This window comes from Staurois parvus, unplaced genomic scaffold (genome assembly GCF_062004578.1).
Source record: "Staurois parvus isolate SC_StPar_1 unplaced genomic scaffold, SC_StPar_1.0 ptg000818l, whole genome shotgun sequence".
In the NCBI taxonomy this organism is placed as follows: domain Eukaryota; kingdom Metazoa; phylum Chordata; class Amphibia; order Anura; family Ranidae; genus Staurois; species Staurois parvus.
The window spans coordinates 3,407,677-3,428,400 of NW_028318614.1; the positions used below are offsets into that span (position 1 = coordinate 3,407,677).

Consider the following 20,724-nt stretch of genomic DNA (forward strand, 5'->3'; position numbering starts at 1 on the left):
TTATGCAAGAGAGTAAGCATTTTTCTTTGCATCTTATATACCGTAAATAAACTGTTTTTATTGTTGTTTCTCTGTCTTAGATCATTGCCTTAGATCATTGTCCCCAGGAGAGAAAGAGATGGGAATTCCAAAATGACATCATTGTAAGTGGAACAGGAGACCAGGGGGAATGTTATAAGAGAGAAATCTGTTCAAGAGATAACTGTCTAAAAGAGAATTTCCTCTGACAGATTTATTTCTAAAATAAACAAAAAAAAGTTTTGGCTATAGACACAGGTACTTTGTTTTTTATTCTAATAGAGCTGACTATTACTCTTTGTATATATCTCTCTCTCTCTGCAGGTAGCTTGGCATATAGGGATAACCTAATTTAGAGTTTTTGTTTCTTAAAACCTAGGATTCCCAATTCTCACCATCTAAATCTATCTGTATACAATGTATTCATACTCACACGCCAGCCTCATTCCTCTTATTTATGATCAAGCTCAAAGACGTTATTTATGGCTATGGTCTTCTGCCACTTCATATAAATAAAATCCCCATATATATGCATCATGCAATAAAACAAACTCAAGTGAAACATGCTTCCAATAATACGTTGTGAAAGAAAAACAAGGAGTCTTGAAGCAATATCAAGCATGGACCTTGTTATTTCTGATATCCCAGTAGCTAAGCAAAAATAAGCATATATACTTTAAATGTAGGCTCACAGCATCTTACAAGACAGGCAGACTTGCTTTCAAATTAATATTTGAGTGTTAAAACCCCCAGTCAGTTTTTTATTGTTGTCTGAGTCTCCACTTAGGAGATTCACCATCTCTATTTGTCCTTTGTCCATTGTCACCAGGACAGAAAGTGATGAAAATTCCAAATGCTTACAGTTATTACTGAACCAGGAAACAAGGAGAAACATCCAGTGGAGACATCTGCTTCAGTGAAAGCTGTCCAGACGATCTTCCCTAAGGGCCCATTCCCACCAGAACACAGTGCGGAAAATGCACAATGTGCTGGCCTTGCTGGACTCACACAGTTACCAATAACTTATGTTCTAGTGTGAACTGGTCCTAAATTTGGAGAAATCTCCACTTGTGTCTTTGAGACAAGATATGATGTGAAATATCCCCACTGGGCAGACAAAATACTGACAAACGTTTTAACCATTTCCTACTCTATCCAACACAAAAACCAAAAAAGGAAATGGTTTTGGGTATGTTTTGACTAGAAATTTTACCTTGTCACTGACAGTTTTACACTAATTAACCCTTTGAGGACCAAGGGACGTATTTGTCCCATGTTTTTAATTGCCTGTATCATCTGATTAAGAACTTAAAATACTTTTTTTTTGGTTTGAGTCAAAATATTAGTTCTTATTAACAAATGGATCTAGCTTTTTGCCAATTATTTCATGAAATGACTTAGTTACAGCAACTGAAGTGTACGAACTTTAAAAACAAAAAATTGATTCTTTTGGCATTCCCAAATCTTACGGTCCTCAAAGGGAGCTGCTTTTAGTGAATACCTTGATATAGAAGTCCTCCAAACTGTAAGATGATTTTTGTGTCCTACTGATGATTCAGCCACACGACATACATACAAAAAGTAACACTTTACCCAGTATCAGTTTTGATATCGATACCTTGTTAGAATTAGGTGATGTAAGGCTACCTTTAACCAGTTACACCCTTTCAACAAACTCACATTTCACAGAAAATGACTGATCAGACAAAGAAGATTTTAATACCATCTATACAGCATACAAAGCATTAACTCACAGAGATCTTTACATAAGTTTGATGGTCGCAGACCAAAGACCAGACTTGATCTATATTTACAGTAATAGAAAACATTACAATTCTTATACATACAAAAATATTTTAAAAGTACATACAGATATTGTTCATACATTTACAAAAGAAATGTTTTGCTTTTTCTTTGTACAGTAAGGGATGATGATGAAAATGGAGGTCACAATGCCAACATGACAAAGAACAAGAATTTGAAAATGTGAACTGGATGAAATACTGAACTTTACATTCATGTGTGCTCAGTGGGTTTAATTGGTAATGTTTGAATATGCAGATTATTGCCACATTCAAGAAACATAAATACAGTATGTGAAAAAATATCTACTGTTCAAAGAAGGCTTCCAAGTTATAGCAACAAGCAGTAATATACTAATCGGAGTTTGCAATCAGGCTTTTTTTACTGACCTTATGAGCAATGATTGATATCCCTAAATGGATATCCTATAAGATAGCAGGCAGCTTTAATAGTGCAGACAGAAATTTGAATTGAAAAAGAAGCTTCCCCTCTTCTCCCATGAAACAAAACTATCATTATTAGATTTAAAGAAGACCTTGAAAAAAAATTCAAGGAGTACTTATCTATCAGGTCCAATCCCGCTAAATGGAAGCAATATAAAAAAATTGAAGTACTGAAAAATAAAGGTAAAAAACCCACACTTTAAAACCAGGTTCCCATGCTTCCTGTGGGTGCCTTTGATGTCACCAAGCCTGACTTTGGAATTCATGGAAACCGAAGATCCCAAGTCTTGCAATTGGCAATATTTTCATGATGTTTGAGTCAAACAGTCTTTCCAAAATCAGACCAGAAGCTGAATGTGAGGTGAGTATTTTTTTACATTTTTCTTTGACTTTTTTATGGTTTTCACTGAGAAGTTTATATTCAGTATGTAGGGAAACAATCAAAAAGCTCATAGAGTCCACAGGATAAAACAAACAGGTTAGTGTATGCAGTTAGCACACCAAATAAGCACAGCCCCAATTCCATTCTAAAATTATATGCTAAATATATATCAATCAACTATATAAAGTCAAAGGGAGACAAGCTTTTCATTGTGATCGAATTTCATCAATATATCTGAAAAACCGTCCAAGTAAAAGGATTATGTATTTTGTGCAAATCTTTTCTGTATATAGAGATATTGTTATAATGTTCCTAAAGATTCTTAAATATCTCTACATCATCCAATTGCGACAATGGTAATTGATAATTGTAGTTCCATAACTGTCATCACTTACTATAAAAATTAAAGTTACTGATCCAGCAACTGATTCAATATAGTAATATATTGCAAGAAAATAAGTAGGATATAGAAATGTTAAAATTCAAATGGTTGCTTTAGAAACAGAGAAAAGTGATGGCAGAAAAAGACCAAGTGGTTCTTCGAGTGTGGCCTTTTTTTTATTTCTACATGTTTTTTGTATTTTTTTTAAAAAAGTGATTTATATAGGTACATCACCTGCGATGATATCAAGTGATGATGGTAAATGCTTGCAATAAAAGCTCCAGATTGTATAGAGACACATTTTGTATTTCAATGGTCCTCATGTGCAAGTAGATGTATTCATGGGTAAGAAACATACAGTACAGATGTTAAAATGACAGAAAACGACAGTTGATATTATTGCAGATTGTTAGTGAAATTTGGTCACAATGAAATGGTTCTTAACATGGCTTTTCTTGACTTGGAATATATATATACCATATTTTTGATACATATTAATATATGCTTTGGGGGCTGTGTAGGCATGGTGGGGGAACTGCATGAATCACTGTCCTGTCTGTCCTAAAGTTTTCTCTCTGATTATTTGTCACATTTGAAATCATTAGTTGTATATTATGAGCAATCAACAAATGTATATATTGTTTTATTAATGTTAGGTGAGTGACTATATAAAGCTTTTTTTTTGATTATTCCCTACAAATAGTATTTATGAAGGTGTTAGTCTCCACCAGTTTGGTAAACTGATAGATCTATATACAATATATGGGAAACAGTATTCATATCCAATTGATAAAGGTTTATAGTCAGGCAGTAGGGTGATCCCAGATAAGCAGACCTTAAAAAGAAACTTGCGCTATGTTCATACAGTGCAAAGCAACAGATTCACATTAATGTCCCTCACTCCACCTACAGTACATAGTTACCTTTTCTTCATTTCCATGATGATTTAACTGCTGGAGAGCAAAGAAATCACTTGTTCCTTTGAGGTATGGAGGAACATGTTACTTTATCTTTATCTTAAAGCCCCAACTAAGTTACTCTGAGTTTTTCCCTTCTTGTTGCTGGCAGCTAAACAGGAGGGGGGAATGAAGAGAAGGTGTTTCTGAACTGTGGGAGAGGGTGGCATTAAAGTGAACCTGTTGCTTTGCAGTCCATTAGCACTGATCCACTTTAAGCTATTTGAAGTTAGATATTCAAGGAAAGCACGCAGAGCAGGTTTTATTGCGTAATGGGCTTTCTATAATCTATTTTTATGTGACAAAGAGATCTAAACTATTTAAGATGTAAAGACTGTCATCTGAATGGTTGACATAAATAACATCTTTTAAATTGCCAGTTTCTTTAAAACAGTTAATGTTTAAAGTCTTTTAAATAACCTTCCTCCAAGATGGGACAATATTCTCAAGAAGCCTTAACAATGACAAATAGATTGCAGTGTACATATTATATGTTTGTTAAAAAGAAAACCATGAACGTATTGGTAAAGAGATACCCGTTGCATAAATATCATATAATGCAAGCTTTCATTTTGTTTTGTTTAGTCACTAAAGTCATCAGAGGCATTATTTTGATGATACTTTTGTTGCTATGCATTTGTTGCATTATTTTTACCATTGTGAAGCACATATTATCCCAAAATATCAGCATTGGGACTTTTTTTATCTCATTATATCATTGTACCATTGTATCGTATATAACAAATGGCAGATAACAGATTGGCGATACCACTACAAGGCTTTGTTTCTGATTTAAGTACAATATATGTGCAACATAACCTTGTACTGACAGCTTTACTAATAATAAATCACTGTAGTGAGCATGGATTCAGTTAAATTGCCATATATACATAAAGTAACAAATGACCCAGTGGCAATTCTGTTATTCATACCTTCTTAGAAATGTTGCTATTAGATGTCCTAACTAGGTTAGGGATAACATATGCACCATCTGTACTATAGCTTACATCTTCAGATTTCATCTTTACAATTGTTATTTTATGGGGCTAAGATAAAGTACTGGATTTTATAACTTTGTAACACTGAGTCGTATGATAACAGAGTTTACAAATAGTTTTACCTATTGTGTCCCATCATGCTTGGGCTGGGGGCTGGTGGTGTTTGCGATGCAGAGGGGTGGTGATGATGCCTCCACTGTGTCTATTCCTATCCTTTCCTATTTTTATCTACTTCCATTATGCCTGGTATATTTAGAAGAGTAGATGAGGATAAGATCTCCACTACAGTATGTCAAATGGAATAGCTATACTTATCTATCAGTATTACTGTGAACAGTCCACTGCCACCTATACATAACTATAGCCCTTCATAGAGAGATGACATGAATACCAGGAACAAGTCAGTATTTCGAAATGGCCACAATTGGTACGTCAACTACCAGTACAGATACAAACAATGACGGTAAAGATTTAAAAGATCAAAATAAAATAGAATGATATAAGCTAATTTTTTCCAGATGATGTCAGATTTATCAAAAGTGTGGCAAATGTTACAAAATGACTGGAATTACAAACTCCGGCTATTTTTTTAAATAGTTTTGGGTAAAGGGGGTTATTTTTTATTTCTGTCTATAATCTCATTGCCTGTGAGACCCAGTTGAGGGAATCATTGGGACAGGAAGGCATGGGCAGCATTAAATAAATTGTCAAAAGGTATAATGTTTTCTCCCTCTTTGTAAACATATTAGTGTTTTCAGGCTGTGTCTCCATTGCCCATTTTTTCCATTAATTCCTCCCCTGTGATCCACATACTTCAAAAACAACCCAAAACAATTGTCCATTCCTAACTATACTTAAACCTGCTCCTACCCCCATTCTAAGCCTATGCTTTACCCTGTAAAAGAAAGAAGTCTGTACTTATCTGCATTCTGGTACAATCGCGTGATCGGTTCCATGCACCGACTTCAATGTAGAGGAGGGACAGCCAACAATGCCCCATAGTAAGCCTATAGGTGATGTCAGCTCCCAGGCACTGCAGTCATTGTTGGCGATCTTTCCTCTTCACCAAAGCCAGCTGCTGGAGAGATCATGTGACCAGATCGGAGTGCCCTCAAGATAAGTATATATAGACATCTTTCCTTTACATGGTAGTTAGTAAAGGACTTAAAATAGGGTGGGAGCAGGTTTAAGTATAATTAGGATTTGACTGGATTTCTACTTTGAGTTTATCAGTTGCCAGTGGGTTTTGTTAACTGATAGCATGGTTTTCTTTCTCCCTGGTCAATTTATATACTATAAATTACAACAGGAGGATAAGGACTCCCTCTTCTGCAACTGATGATGATAAATGAAGGCTAAATAAAAACCTCCAGCTGTATGTCCCCAGCAGTGGAGGATATGACTCATTAGCGACAACTTAGCCTTCCAATAAAGGTTATATACCTAAAGCAAGCCTGTTACTCTTCCTAATGTTTAAACTGGTGACAACAATAGAGGAATCCCAGGGGATTTCTACATTTCCGACACTCCCCTGCATTATTAAAGGCTAACCCCCACTATATTTTAATTTTGGATAGTAAGGACCACATTCAATGAAGTATTCTGTTGTTGGCAACAACTTACCAGCAACAGGACCTCTAAGAGTCAATGTACGTTTTCGTATGGAGTTGCTCACTTGCTTTCTTGTCAGTAATTGAAATTTTGCAGCAGCTTAAGCCAAGGAAGATGTGACTACACGGAGTAATCGCGGCCTCATCTCAGTGATTCTGCCTCTGTTGACACATTTCCCATCTAATATGGCCCTAACGCCCTGCATCCGTGGGTTTTTGTGTGAATCAGAACTGCTTTTCAAAACTACTTAGGTTGACTCAGCTAAGAAATAGGTGTAATGCAGATCAGATGGAGGCAATCTGTAGGTCAAATGTACCTGTCATTGAACTGTGAAAAATCTCAAAAGTATCTCAAGTGCAAACAGCATGCACCCAAAAGCAAACTTAAAGTGTATCTAAACCCAACAACAAAGCGTTTATGGTATATCTTGCATCTTAGCAGTCCTTAGGTGTGATGGCTCTATTAGTTTTCTTTTCAAGCATTTTTACCTTTATTTTCATCTGGTGATTCTGCCAATAACACATTTTCAATTTTAGGCTAACAACTCTCACTCACCCTTCTGTATTACAACAACAGAAACAAGAGAGGACCACAGAAGGTCCTGTGGGGTATGGTCCTGTAGTCCTCGCAGCTAACTAAGATGACAATATAACTGATAATAGTTAGAACAGAAAGGGAGCACAGGAAGTTACCAGCTCACAAGATTTTGGCACAATTAACAAGGATTTTTTTTTAATGATGAAATATATCAAAATGCTTTCAATGGTTTAACAAAACAAAACAAAATGGGCCAAATAAGAGAACTTCATTGTAAGGATTTGGAAACACTTTAATTTGCCAATCAGCACAAGCCCTTAAAGCACTTTTATTTTAGATAATCATATAATTTAATGAATACCCCCCCTCCCAGAGTGCAACCTACTGTTCTAAATACTTACCTTTCAGTTACTGCGATCTTCACTGTATGGCCCTGCTGGTACCACACAGCCTTTCTTACAAAAATGGACCAGCTGGCTCTTCTTCTTAGCACACGTGTACCACAATCTCATTCATTCCTATTGGTGAGCATGTCGTATTTAAGTTACTTATCACTGAGATGGGCCAATAAGAAGATGCAGGAAGATGGGAAGATGGCCAGCCAAGAACACTGCAGGGATGTATTGGAATTTGCCCTGAGATTCCAGTTTCTCAGGGATGAGATATCTGAAGGCATAAGACATTGGTAGCTGCCTACATGTAATTTTGACATGTTTTAACCAGCAGAGATGTCAGGTGCACTTTAAAATTTCATGCATTTATAGTATGCATCCTTGGCTGTAGACCAAACTGTCATCTACAATAAAGAATTAACATAAACTTCTGTAGTTTCTATATGTACACTTTTATTTATATAAAACCTCAACGTAGGCATTTAAAAAGCACATAACAAATAAACATTAATCTACAGAATGACAGTGATTAAATGAACTGGAATGGGAATCCCTGCCCCAAAACTTACAATCTAGGATAGGTAAAGAAAAGAAAGATAAAATACATAAGATACAATATACAAAGTCTATATACAAATTCAAGTGGTTCATAACATAGGTCTTATATACATATTATTAGGATGTACACAGTACATCGTATTAAATATAGAAACATCATTGTATAAGTATAATGTATCCTTCATTACATTATATGACAACATTATTGGATTTCTACACCCAAATCTAGCATACTTGTGTGCTTCAAATATTATGAACATTTTCATTAATACAGGTAAATCATTGTGACTAAAGTAACAACAAACAGCATTACATTATAATGTTTTAACTTTGGCTGTGTGTACATGGGTTCTGTCTTTCCATCATTCCAATGATAAGAGAAAAAGAAGCGATAGATTGTCACAAGTAATACTGTATATGCCTGCTGAAGACTGTATAAAAGAGCATATGCAATGAGACACTATGAGAAGACCACGCAACATATTCTTAACAGTATGTAAGAAAAGCGTGTTGAATGAATTCTTGTGAAGGACTTTTTAAACTATAAATGAATGATAAAGCCCTTTGATTTATGACCAGTCTTAGAGATGATTGACTGCATGGACAAAACTCTTTCACTATAAGATTTATTAAGATACAACCGGGTTCCTGACAAAAAATATATATATTATGCCAGGTTTTCTTTGCTAATGGTAGACACAAAAAAACAGCGCTCCTGAATCCCCTTTTCTCCCTCCTGGAGAAGGTAGCAAGTCTCACCCAATCAATCTTGCATGTATACAAATATCTCAAGTCCAAAGTTTACTTTCTGGAAGCAGGTTCAACTTAGCTCTCCTCTCTCTCTAGGAAAAACTTGCTGTAATACATTGGTGTCAAATAGCACATACCAGTTCCACAGTACAAAGGAGCCCTGATGAAGAAGGTGCCTGGACCTTTGAAACACATTGTGTTATGGTGGGAGCCAAGTTTCTGTGGAAGGAAGGGACCATAACCTGTTGGATTCCATTTTGGAGTGCTGGCCCCAATCGGGTATTACCAACGGAGAGTTGCCCTTCTGAATGCATGGATATACTGTACACTTGTGAGTAGTACTTTTGTCATGAATAAAGCTCTTATGATTGTACTGCACAAGGAAAAATGTTTTTTCTGTTTTGCCTTCAAGGAGAGTGTGAGCTCAGGAGTAAAAGTGAATAAACATGTGACACTGCATTCTTTGGAAAGGCAGGTCGGTGCAAGATCAAAGACAGTAACACTGTCACAAGACATTTGTCTCAAAAATTGCACCAAATACGCAATGTGAGTGCATTTTGTATGCGTTTTTGAAGCATTTTCTATTGATTTCAATGGGGAGGTGCATTTTTGCACCAAACCTGCACCAAAGATGCAGCAAGCAGGATTTTAAAAAATGCCTGCAACGGATCAGTGTAAAGCGGTCCATAGGAATACATGGTTACACATTTTTCAAAAATGGATCAGTATGAAAGCAGCCTAACAGACAGAACTCTTGTAAGAGGACAGCTAAGTTGAGACTGCTTTCAGAAAGATACTGAATGTGTACACTCAAGACTAAGTGGGTGGATTTTCTATCTTCTCCAGGAGGGAGAAAAAAAGATTTAGGAGCTCTGTCTTTTTTGTGTCTGTTATTGTCAGTTTGTTCGAGAAGGTGATGGGAGTTGATCAGAAGCTCTAACTAGGATTTAGCATGTTTTACATTGTATAATACCTTTACTACCTGTTCCTGTGACAACATGACAATGAAAGAGGTAAGTTGTCACTTGGGCAGGAAGACACAGGCATATATAAACTGATAGAGGTTCTAACCCTATGTCAATTTACTTAAAAAAAGAAGTTTGGGTAAATTTCCCCAGTTTTCACATGGACCTCAGGTAAAGCCTGACAGAGATTATGTCCTTTTCTCACTCTGTCCAAAAAAAAAAGAAAATGGCTGGAGTTGGGTTTTTAAAGCCTAACTCTGGGCTGTTGGATCTACTATTATGGATAGTTAAAAATCAGTAGAGGATACATTTTCTAATGCTTTAGCTTGGTGGCTGTACAGATAACTCAATTCTATCATCATTAAAGTGGATTTGCAAGCTAATGTTATTTTGTTTCTGTCCCACTGGCCCACATAAACATTGTAAAAGTGAAAGATGGTCCATTTCAGCTACTAAAAATGTATGCATTCCGTAATTAGAACTATAGGGACCTGTGAGACTACTGATGGTTATGTAACTAGGTGCATGAAAAAGGATAAGTATAATACTAGCCACCCAAAGTTGTCTGTATGTTTAATAGAAAAATACAAAAAAAAACTTTTGGAATGCTTTGACATCAAGACCTTTCTTCAGCTTCTTTTACTAACCAATCCAGCAGTCATGTTCCTTCTACATGTTAGTTAATGAAAGTAAGAATGTGATGACAGTTCTAGGCATGTAAACTGCTGAGACAGGTGGGCTTTGGGTTCATATTTACAATGCAGTGACGTTTAAATTATATATATATATATTTATTTATTTTTTGCTTTGGATAGATTGTAGAAGAATTAGAACCTTGGTTCTTATTGCTATCTGTGTCCTGCTGGGAAGATTCACCCACACTATTGGTCCTGGCAACCATTTTCTCCAGTCAAGAAAGTGATGGGAAATGCAAAATTTTAGAATTGTCACTGGAACAGGAGATAAGGAAACTCTTCTAATTGGACTTCTGTTCTGGTGACAACTATGTAAGAGGATATAATGTATCTTCTTACTTTGGAGAGATCTCCTCTTACTTTCTGCTTTGTTCTGGTGCATGAAGTGAGGAAAAATCCCCGATAGGACATGGCAAAAAAAAAATTACAAAGATCTAAACCATTCCCTACTCGATCCAAAACTAAAAAGAAAAGTTTGGGCTTTGCATACACTCCAAAATTAAAATGTCTAAACATCAGTTACAGCATAATCATTTTGTGCATCAGTCTCCATGCAATATTTTCCCACCTTTTACAATTAGGTACAAACATAGAATGTCTCTGGAAACTGCTACTAAAGATTTAATATTACGTACAACTACAAAGATTTTAGTATATTTAAAAAAAAACAGATTAAAGATGAATTAACAGATTGCCAAGTAATACTTACTGCCTATCATTCCTAATGTGTTTTAAAACTGCTTTCAGCTAAACCACTTCTTAAAATTAGTGCAATTTCCTGCCAACCGCCTCTTTGGTGATAGTACTGAAATTCCTGTGTTCCTTACTGGTCTTAAAGTTCTACCCCTGATGACAAGAAACTGAGACAGCCAACCAGGAAACAAAGATGGAAGTTGCGCCATGCACTCAGATATCAAGAAAGGACTTACATCTGTTTCAAGAGAAATGTAAGCTGTAAGCAAGCTAAATTTGGTATAGAAAAAAGGGAATTGACCAAAAACTAAAGTGCAAAGTATGTATAACGCCCATGGTAACCCATATCAATTAATTTTGTACAAAAGGAACTTTGAAGACAAGGCTGTATAACGGTAACCCTAAAGAGTGCTTACATCTGTTATATCATTTACAACCAGTTTAGGGTATAAAATTCTTACAGAAAGCCAACAAAAATACTGTTTGACCAAAACAGTTAGATGTTCATATAAAGAGTTCATAGCTAAGCTATCAAACAGTAGGGTCTAGATGTACACCAAAACTTTAGCTACGGATGTGGATTTGTGGCAAAGTGGCATATGCTTACATTGCGAGAGTCACAGTTCTTGTCTTGTTGCAATTCTGTAGTTGTCAGATCGTTGGAATTTGTTGTTGTATTTAAAGGTGCAATTGTATGATTCTGAAAAAAAGAAAACAATAATATTAACTTGAACTTTATAAATAGCCAAATAAATAAAAAACGAATGTGCTGTAGTCAAATAAAACATAACAAAACAAATAATTAAGGTGGAATTCCAGGCTATTCCTAACGAAGCTTAAACCTGCTCCCACCCTCTATAAATCCTATTCTAACTTCACTGTGAAAGGAGGATGCTTATACTTACCTATTCTGAGGGCTCTCTGGTCCAGTCACACGATCAGCTCCCAGAGAATGCTTCAGGGGAAAGGAGGGACAGCCGACAATGAATGTCCCATAGTAAGCCTATAGGTGACATCATCGCCCAGGCATTTCAGCCATTGTTGAAAATCTCCCCCTGAAGCCGACCATTGGGGAAATCATGTGACCATACCAGAGTGCTCTCAGAATAGGTAAGTATAAGCATCTTCCTTTCACAGGGTATTTAGAATAGGATTTAGAATGGGGCGGGAGAAGGTTTTAGAATTGGAATAGCCTGGAATTCCACTTTAAAGATAAATAGGCAGCTACCTCATAAATATTATACATGCAATGTTGAATCAATAGCAAAGTTGAGCCTACTTAAACTTGTGCAAATATAAACATGTGAATAACATATATGGAAATATACAAAGTATCCATCATAAAAAACATTAGTTCATAAAACCTCTGTAAGTCCATGATTAACCACTAGCCTACTGGGCACTTATACCCCCTTCCTGCCCAGGCCAATTTTCAGCTTTCAGCGCTGTCACACTTTGAATGACAATTGCGCTGTCATACAACACTGTACCCATATGAAATTTTTATAATTTTTTTTAAACAGATAGAGCTTTCTTTTGGTGGTATTTAATCACGTCTGGGTTTTTTATTTTTTGATAAACAAACCAAAAACAACTGAAAATTATGAAAAAAAGTTTTTTCTTAGTTTTTGTTTAAATTTTTGTAAATAAGTGATTTTTCTCCTTCACTGATATCCGCTAATGAGGCTGCAGTGATGGGCACTGATGTGCACTGATGAGGAGGCACTGGTAGGTGGCACTGATGGGCATTGACAGGCATCACTGATGGCCACTGAAAGCAGCACTCATATATGGCAATGATAGGTGGCACTGATAAGCGGTACTGACTGGCACTGTTAGGTGGCACTAATAGGCAGCACTGATGGGCACTGATAGGTGGCACTGATGCACACTGATAGTCGGCACTGACTGGCACTGATAGGTGGCACTGATTGGCAGCACTGATAGGTGGCACTGACTGGCATTGACAGGTGGCACTGACTGGCACTGATAAGTGACACTGAAAGGCAGCTCAGATGGGCACTGATATGTTGCATTGATGTGCACTGGTAGGCACTGATATGGGGCATTGATGTGGCACTGATGGGCACTGGCAGGTGGCACTGATGAGCACTGAAGCTGGCATTGATGGACACTGACAGTTGGAACTGCTGGGGCTACACTGATCATCAGGGCACACTGATCATCAGTGCCCTGAGGATCAGTGTTCATGTGCCCTCCGAGGAATGTCGATTACCGGCTCTCCTCTCAAGCTGTCAGCGTGACAGCTCGTGAGGAGAGAAATGCCGATAACTGGCATTTCCCTATTTACATGCGATCAGCTGTGATTGGACACAGCTGATCACATCACCAAGCCGAAATCTTCGGCTCTTTCCGTTGATTGGTGATCCGCTGTGTCCGAGGGACACAGCGCATCGTCGATCGCCGCGCTGCGCACTCCCGGAGCCACTCATGTGCGGTTATAATGGGAGGACGTCATATGACGTCCTCCAAGAACGAGAGAACAGCCTTGCACCCGTCATTGCCTTATATGGCAGGCGGGAGGTGGTTAAACAAGCAAGATGCAAAAATCCCCTGAGGAAGTCATTCAGGTGAAACTTGTTTGTGTAGGGAGGATTTCCACTGTCATCACTCTTGGACATTTTTTTTTGTTTGCAAACTTTTATTGAAGCAAACATTAAGTACACAAGTTGTCACAATTGCAATAGACAACATCAATATAAATAAAGAAGACCCAAAATGGATCCTTACAGAACAGTAGAAAATTGCTGTGTAGGCATACAGGAAATAAAAATATCCACAAAAAGAGAATTAAATAAATGAGTAAAATCAGACCAAAAGACAGTACTATATATGCAACAACTGGAAATAACAAAATAGTGTTATAACAGAGTCCAAAATTGGCATTATGAGGTTTTGGGAGAACGATATAAACACCAAGCATCCCACTTGGCATCAAAACAGGGTTTAGAGTCATGAATCATGTAGAATATCTGTTTCATGAGCATAATGGCATCCATTGGAGAGAAAGGCATAGTTGTAGATTTCCTTTGAAATGCAATGACCCAAATGTTATAACAGACTCATACATAGGATGTGGAGCAATATCTCTAAAAGGCGTGTAAAATCCTTAATGAATGAAAATAATAGTCACGAAGACTGTGTTAAAGTAGTTTGTCTACCCAGCAATAAAGAACAGAAATTAAAGAGTTCCAGCCACACCGGGGCTATTTTTTTGCATTCCCAGAAGGTATGAAGGTACAGTATGTGCCTGGTTGATGACAACAACGAAAAAAGTGTGATGGGACCTGCAGGTAAATACTAGAAAGTTTAAGCAGGGTATTGTCCCATCTAGTAATTGATTTTAGTGCTGCATCACGAATTGCCAAAGATCTGGTACATTTCCTGAAATTGATCCATATAGAGTCCGGTCTCCTGTTCTCTACATTGTTCATCACAATCCCAAGCAATCATACAAGACAGCTTCAAGGGTGGGGATTCTATAGAAAGAGAGGTATAAAGAGTTGGGATTATTCCTCTCGCATGTGGATGTTTATGACAGATACCCTCAAAAACAGTAAAGGAATCTGAGGGGGAAAATGCATAATGCGTACCAAAAAAGTCTGATTTGCAAATAATGGTAAAATTCAGAACGCAGAATAGATTGTGTTTTTTATAGATTGGTAATTCCACCAATAGAAATGATTGGGTCTTGAGAATGAAGTGACAAGGATCTAGAATCGCCCAAAAATAAAGACCAAAGGGATACCTTAGACATCAAAATATAACCTTATAGTTTGTAATAAAACATTTTTGAGTGTTACTTTACTATTGTTAGCCTCTTTTTCCATGTTTATGGGATTTCCATCTTGATGTATCCATCTGTACTCTGGATTCCTAGATAAAGATGGCTGTCTGGAGTGCATTAAATAAAAGTGCTTTCAGACCTTCCATTTTTCTTGGAGGTCAATTGTGAGAGAGTGCTTACTCTCCTAGTGCAGGGGTGGGCAACTGTGGCCCTCCAGCTGTTGGTGAACTACAAGTCCCATCATGCTTCTGCCTTTGGGAGTCATGCTTGTAACTGTCAGTTTTGCAATGTCTCATGGAACTTGTAGTTCTACAGGAACTGGAGGGCCACAGTTGCCCACCCCTGTCCTAGTGGATTCGTCACTGGGTGTTTTCAAATTCTACTTTATAGTTACAACGTTAGCAGGAAGATTTTCATTTGCATCCTGGGTGTTTAATCATGGACTTTTAGATGTTTTATGAATTATATTTTATTTATGATGGATATTTTGTATATTTCCTGATATGTTATTCACATGTTTATAGTTGTGCTCCTTTGCTATTAATTTGACAGGTGGCACTGCTGGGGCTACACTGATCATCAAGGCATATTGTTCATCAGTGCCCTGATGATCAGTGTACATGTCCCCTCCGAGGAATGCCGATTACCGCCTCTCCTCTCCTCTCTTCTTTTTAATAAGTTAAAAAGCACACCAGTGTTTTTACAGGGACCAATATTAAGATTAGATAATGGGTTCTAAGCTTTTAGAAGTTAAGATCTGCACTGTGGCTTAATGGAGAGTTAGTCTAACTGACTTTCCATCAAGCCAATGCTTGGCAACTGTTTAGCTACTTTAGCTTGGGGGAACAAGATTGATGATTAGGTTAGGGGAGGCCAACTTTGTTTACTCCTTATAGCAGTGGAGGACAGTTCCCTGCCACCCTCCCATACTTTTAAATACAGCATAAAGCTTTATTATCCTTTGCTTTTGGTAGGTGCCCAAGCAACGGCAGCCTTGATGTTTAGGGGTACAAAATTAATTACCCTCTTTGGAAACAGAGGGAATGCATGTGACATGGGTTTTCCTTCTTGCTAAAGGTCTAGACCAGGGGTGGGCAAACTTTTTGACTTGAGGGCCGCAATGGGTTCATATAATGGACCCGGGGGGCCGGACCAAGAGTAGATGAATGATGTGTATGTGTGAATTAATATAAATTAAAATTTGTAACATTAAATGTTTAGATTAATTTAAGGTAGAAAAGCATAAAAAGAGTTATTTTACAAAACTTTTATGCCCCCCACTAGCTGCTGGCCGGCCCAGCCACTACCATGCCATCCATAGTAAGTATAGTAATATTCCCCCATAGTAAGCATAGTAATTAATCCCCCATATAGTAATTCATCCCCCATAGTAATTCATCCCCCATATAGTAATTCATCCCCCCTATAGTAATTCATTCCCCATATTAATTCATCCCCCATATTAATTCATCCCTCATATAGTATTTCATCCCCCATAGTACTATTCCCCCCCAAGTAGTAAGCCAAGTCCCCCCTGTGTCAATTTACTTACCTTTGCTCCGCGCGTTCCTCTCGCCGTGTTCCCGCGCCGTTCCGGTCTTCAGGGTGGACTGTGAGAGGAGCCTAGCTCCCCTCACGTTCGTCACGCTGCCCCGCCTACACACATCCTGACAGCCAATGTTTGCCTGCCCTGGCTGTTTTTTTTCTTTATCACGCTCCGCGGGCCGGATTAAAAGGTCCGCTGGGCCGTATACAGCCCGCGGGCCATAGTTTGCCCATTGCTGGTCTAGACAATCTATAATCTGATCATAATATATAGGCTAATGGCTTTGAGTTTCTTTAGTTTTGCCAGGTGCTTGTTAGGGATCCGGGTGTGACCAGAAATGTGTGGACTGACACAGGGAAGTAGCAGGCTTCAGGAACACAGGTGTAGTCAGGGCTGGAGAGGTGGAATGGTCAGGCGGGCCGTAAGGTACTGTCAGGCACCACCCGGCGGGATCTCCAGTCACCCACAGAAGAGGATTCCCCAGGGCGCGGAGTCTAAGCCCCAGTCTGCCTTTTCACCAGAGCCCCTGATGGTGGGGATGGAATTGGCGCAGGACTGAGACCAGGTCGCGGCCCCTGAGTGCACCCAACTGTGGTAGAGGGTATGTACCGGGGGAAAGCCTGATGTGAAGGGGCTGTCAGGTTTGGACAGTAGTGACTGGATCCGTGCGGGATGGATGGATCATCTGGGTAGCGTCAGGCGTAGTCAGGCAGGCCAGGTCAGCAACGTGCGGGCAGTGAGGTACCGGAGGAGCAGGCAGAGAAGTGTCAGGGTCACAAGCCGGGTTCAGTAACTCATGGGCAGCGCGGTACAGAGGATCAGGCAGAAGGATGGTCAGGCAAGCCAGGGGTTCAACAGGAGACGGTTAGCAGAGGTCAGGATCAAAGCAGGCAACTAGGCAGATAAGCAGGAACACAGGATACCAGGTACAGGGGCTCATGGGAAACATACACCAAGGCACTGATCACAGGCTTGGTCCTGCTTAAATACACCTCCTGCAATCAGCTTCAGATGATGGCTGACTGCAGGAGTGAGCTTCTGGTTGCTGAGAGCACCCGCTGGCCAGCCCTGGTACTGCAGCCCACACAGCAGGTGAGTCCCACCACCAGTGGTGAATCCATTCCTGACAGTGCTTGTCAAAGCCACCCTTTTGACTTAAGTGGCAGGTGGCTGGCTAAGTGGTAATCTTCACAGAAAAATGACAATATACAGTCATATGATTTGGTTTAGCTATTTGCCTCAAGAACATATGTCCCACAAAGTGTACTTTAATAATCTATAAAATCAAATTCAGAATCAAATCTATTGTGTATGACTCATGGTAATTGTGTGAGTCTGTGATTAAGGTCATGTTACTGAAGGTCAAGTTGGATGACTAAACAGGTTGGGACTTGGAACCTTCCAAAAGCCAGTAGGTGAAGGATGTCGATACCTAATCTGCATGTTTGTGGGAGTTTACCCAATGCCAGATTTGGAGTACCTGGTAGAGTGGTGGACCAGTCCATAAATATGTGATTGTCAGGCCGACTGGGGAGTCTGGAGGAAGATTGGGGAGTGCTGAGGAGACTGGTGGTGGTCTGTGAGGGGGTCCCCTAGGTCTCGGGCTGGCAATGTCTGCAGGCTGTGGAGCTGGGAGCAGTTCTACTGGGGAGAGGAGACATCTCAGCATGTTGTTTACAAGAAGCTAAGTTGATTTCAGAGGGGCTGATAGTTCCTCCCCCAGAAGGAGCTGTTGCTACTGATCTGCAATGACTGATGGCTTTCAAGGAAAGAACAGTCCAGGATTTGTTTCTGTAAATAGGAAGGAAGTTTTCCCCATGCTTTGATTAAGTTGGGCATCCTATAATCCCTATTACCCAATCAAAGTTATATTCCCCTAATAAAAACACAAAAAACAAACGCATGGACTGTTCACTGACTGTTGATGAAAGTGTGGAAAATGTGTGTTGCTTGGCTGTGCATTGCTCAGGGGTACCAGGAAACACAGCGACCCTCACAGGGGATAGTGCTACATACTAAAAGAGAAAAATATTATTTGGCATAGTTTTGCTGTGCCATACAGACTACATGTTGCAGTTTATTTCTATGGTGCCTTGGGAAAAAACAGCTTGCCACAGCACAAAAATGCTTTTAGCCTCTAAAACTTTGAACTCCTGAAATGGCTAATAAAGATACAAAGAGCTGAAAAGAATTCCTTCTTCATGTTCTCGTTACATGCCCCATACCGTCTATCTACTGAGAAACATGTAAGTGCCTTTCACTGAGTGAAATACTGCAGATTACATTCATTTTGATCTATAGAGCATTTGTAAAGGCCTTTGCCCGTGATAAAATAACCACTTTTATACTCTAAATATCTTTCTTTGTGCTGTATATAGTAAAGTAAATTGCTCCACTTACAAGCAAACACAACCAAGCTACTCAAAGCACAAAAGGAAAAAAAAAATGTTTTTATTTAAATACATGATTAGGGATTTTTTTGGTTATGTTAAGCATTATAAATAATAGTGTCCTTAAAGTGTATCTTTAGCCACAACTTTTTTTTTTGTGTTGTATGGAGTGAAGAAAGTTTAAATGTTGAATATCTGTCAGGATATTATTGCATAAAGTAGTAGATTGATGGAGCTTGAACCTTTAAATGTTAGTAAGCGACACTTAAGTACTCAAATTTTTTTTTATTAGTGTTGTGCTAATGATGTCCCTGCTAGGCCCTTGGGTTACGGGTAGACAATATTGTGTGAGGACAATATTTGAATCTCAAATTGAAGCACCTCACCTCTCCTGAAGAGGTATTATGTGAAACACATAGGGGGAGATTTACTAAAGCTGGTTCACAGAATCTGGTGCACCTCTGCATGGTAGCCAATCAACTTCTAACCTTAGCTTGTTCAAATAAGCTTTGGCAAAAAAAACCTGGAAGCTGATTGGATTCTTTGCAAAAGTGCACCTGATTTTGCACTCTCCAGCTTTGGTAGATAAACCTCATATTGTTGACCAAGTCTACAACTAAGGCGACAAGTCTATTGTTTGATGTTATATTTGTAATGTTATTTTTATATATATATATATATATATATATATATACACATATATACATACAGTGAGGAACAGAAGTATTTGAACACCCTGCGATTTTGCAAGTTCTCCCACTTAGAAATCATGGGGGGGGTCTGAAATTCACATTGTAGGTGCAGTCCAACTCTGAGAGACACAATTGAAAAACAAATTCAGGAGATCACATTGTATGATTTGTAAAGAATTTATTTGTCTTGCACTGCTGAACATAAGTATTTGAACACCTGAGAATATCAGTGTTAATATTTGGTACAGAAGCCTTTGTTTGCAATTACAGAGGTCAAACGTTTCCTGTAGTTCTTGACGAGGTTTGCACACACTGCAACAGGGATTTTGGCCCACTCCTCCACACAAATCTCCTCGAGATCTGTCAGATTTCGGGGCTGTTGCTGAGCAACATGGAGTTTCAGCTCCCTCCAAATATGTTCTATTGGATTTAGGTCTGGAGACTGGCTAGGCCACTCCAGAACCTTGATATGCTTCTTACGGAGCCACTCCTTGGTTATCCTGGCTGTGTGCTTCGGGTCGTTGTCATGTTGGAAGACCCAGCCACGACCCATCTTCAATGCTCTGACTGAGGGAAGGAGGTTGTTGCTCAAAATCTCACAATAAATGGCCCCATTCATCCTCTCCTTAATACAGTGCAGTCGTCCTGTCCCCTTCGCAGAAAAGCACCCCCAAAGCATGATGTTACCACCCCCATGCTTCACAGTAGGGATGGTGTTCTTGGGATGCAACTCATCCTTCTTTTTCCTCCAAACACAACAAGTGAAGTTTAGACCAAAAAGTTCTACTTTGGTCTCATCTGACCACATGACTTTCTCCCATGCCTCCTCTGGATTATCCAGATGGTCATTGGCAAACTTCAGACGGGCCTGGACATGTGATGACTTGAGCAGGGGAACCTTCCGTGCAATGCATGATTTGAAACCATGACGGCGTAGTGTTCTACCGACAGTGACCTTTGAAACTGTGGTCCCAGCTCTCTTCATGTCATTGACCAGCTTCTCCCTTGTAGTTCTAGGCGGATTCTTCACCTTTCTTATCATCCCACCCATCCCATGATACCCCAGGAGTTGAGATCTTGCATTGAGCCCCAGTCTGAGGGAGAC

General features: G+C 38.9%; 1 protein-coding gene across 1 annotated transcript in view; it reads right to left on the reverse strand.

The window, feature by feature from the left end:
• Positions 1-1,711: 1,711 nt before the first annotated feature.
• LUZP2 (leucine zipper protein 2) overlaps positions 1,712-20,724 on the reverse strand; it is a 786,744-nt gene continuing 767,731 nt past the window's right edge. The window contains exon 10 of the mRNA XM_089654967.1: positions 1,712-11,883. Within this exon, the coding sequence (XP_089511093.1) occupies positions 11,752-11,883 (132 nt within the window). The 3' untranslated portion in view covers positions 1,712-11,751. The remainder of the gene's footprint in view (positions 11,884-20,724) is intronic.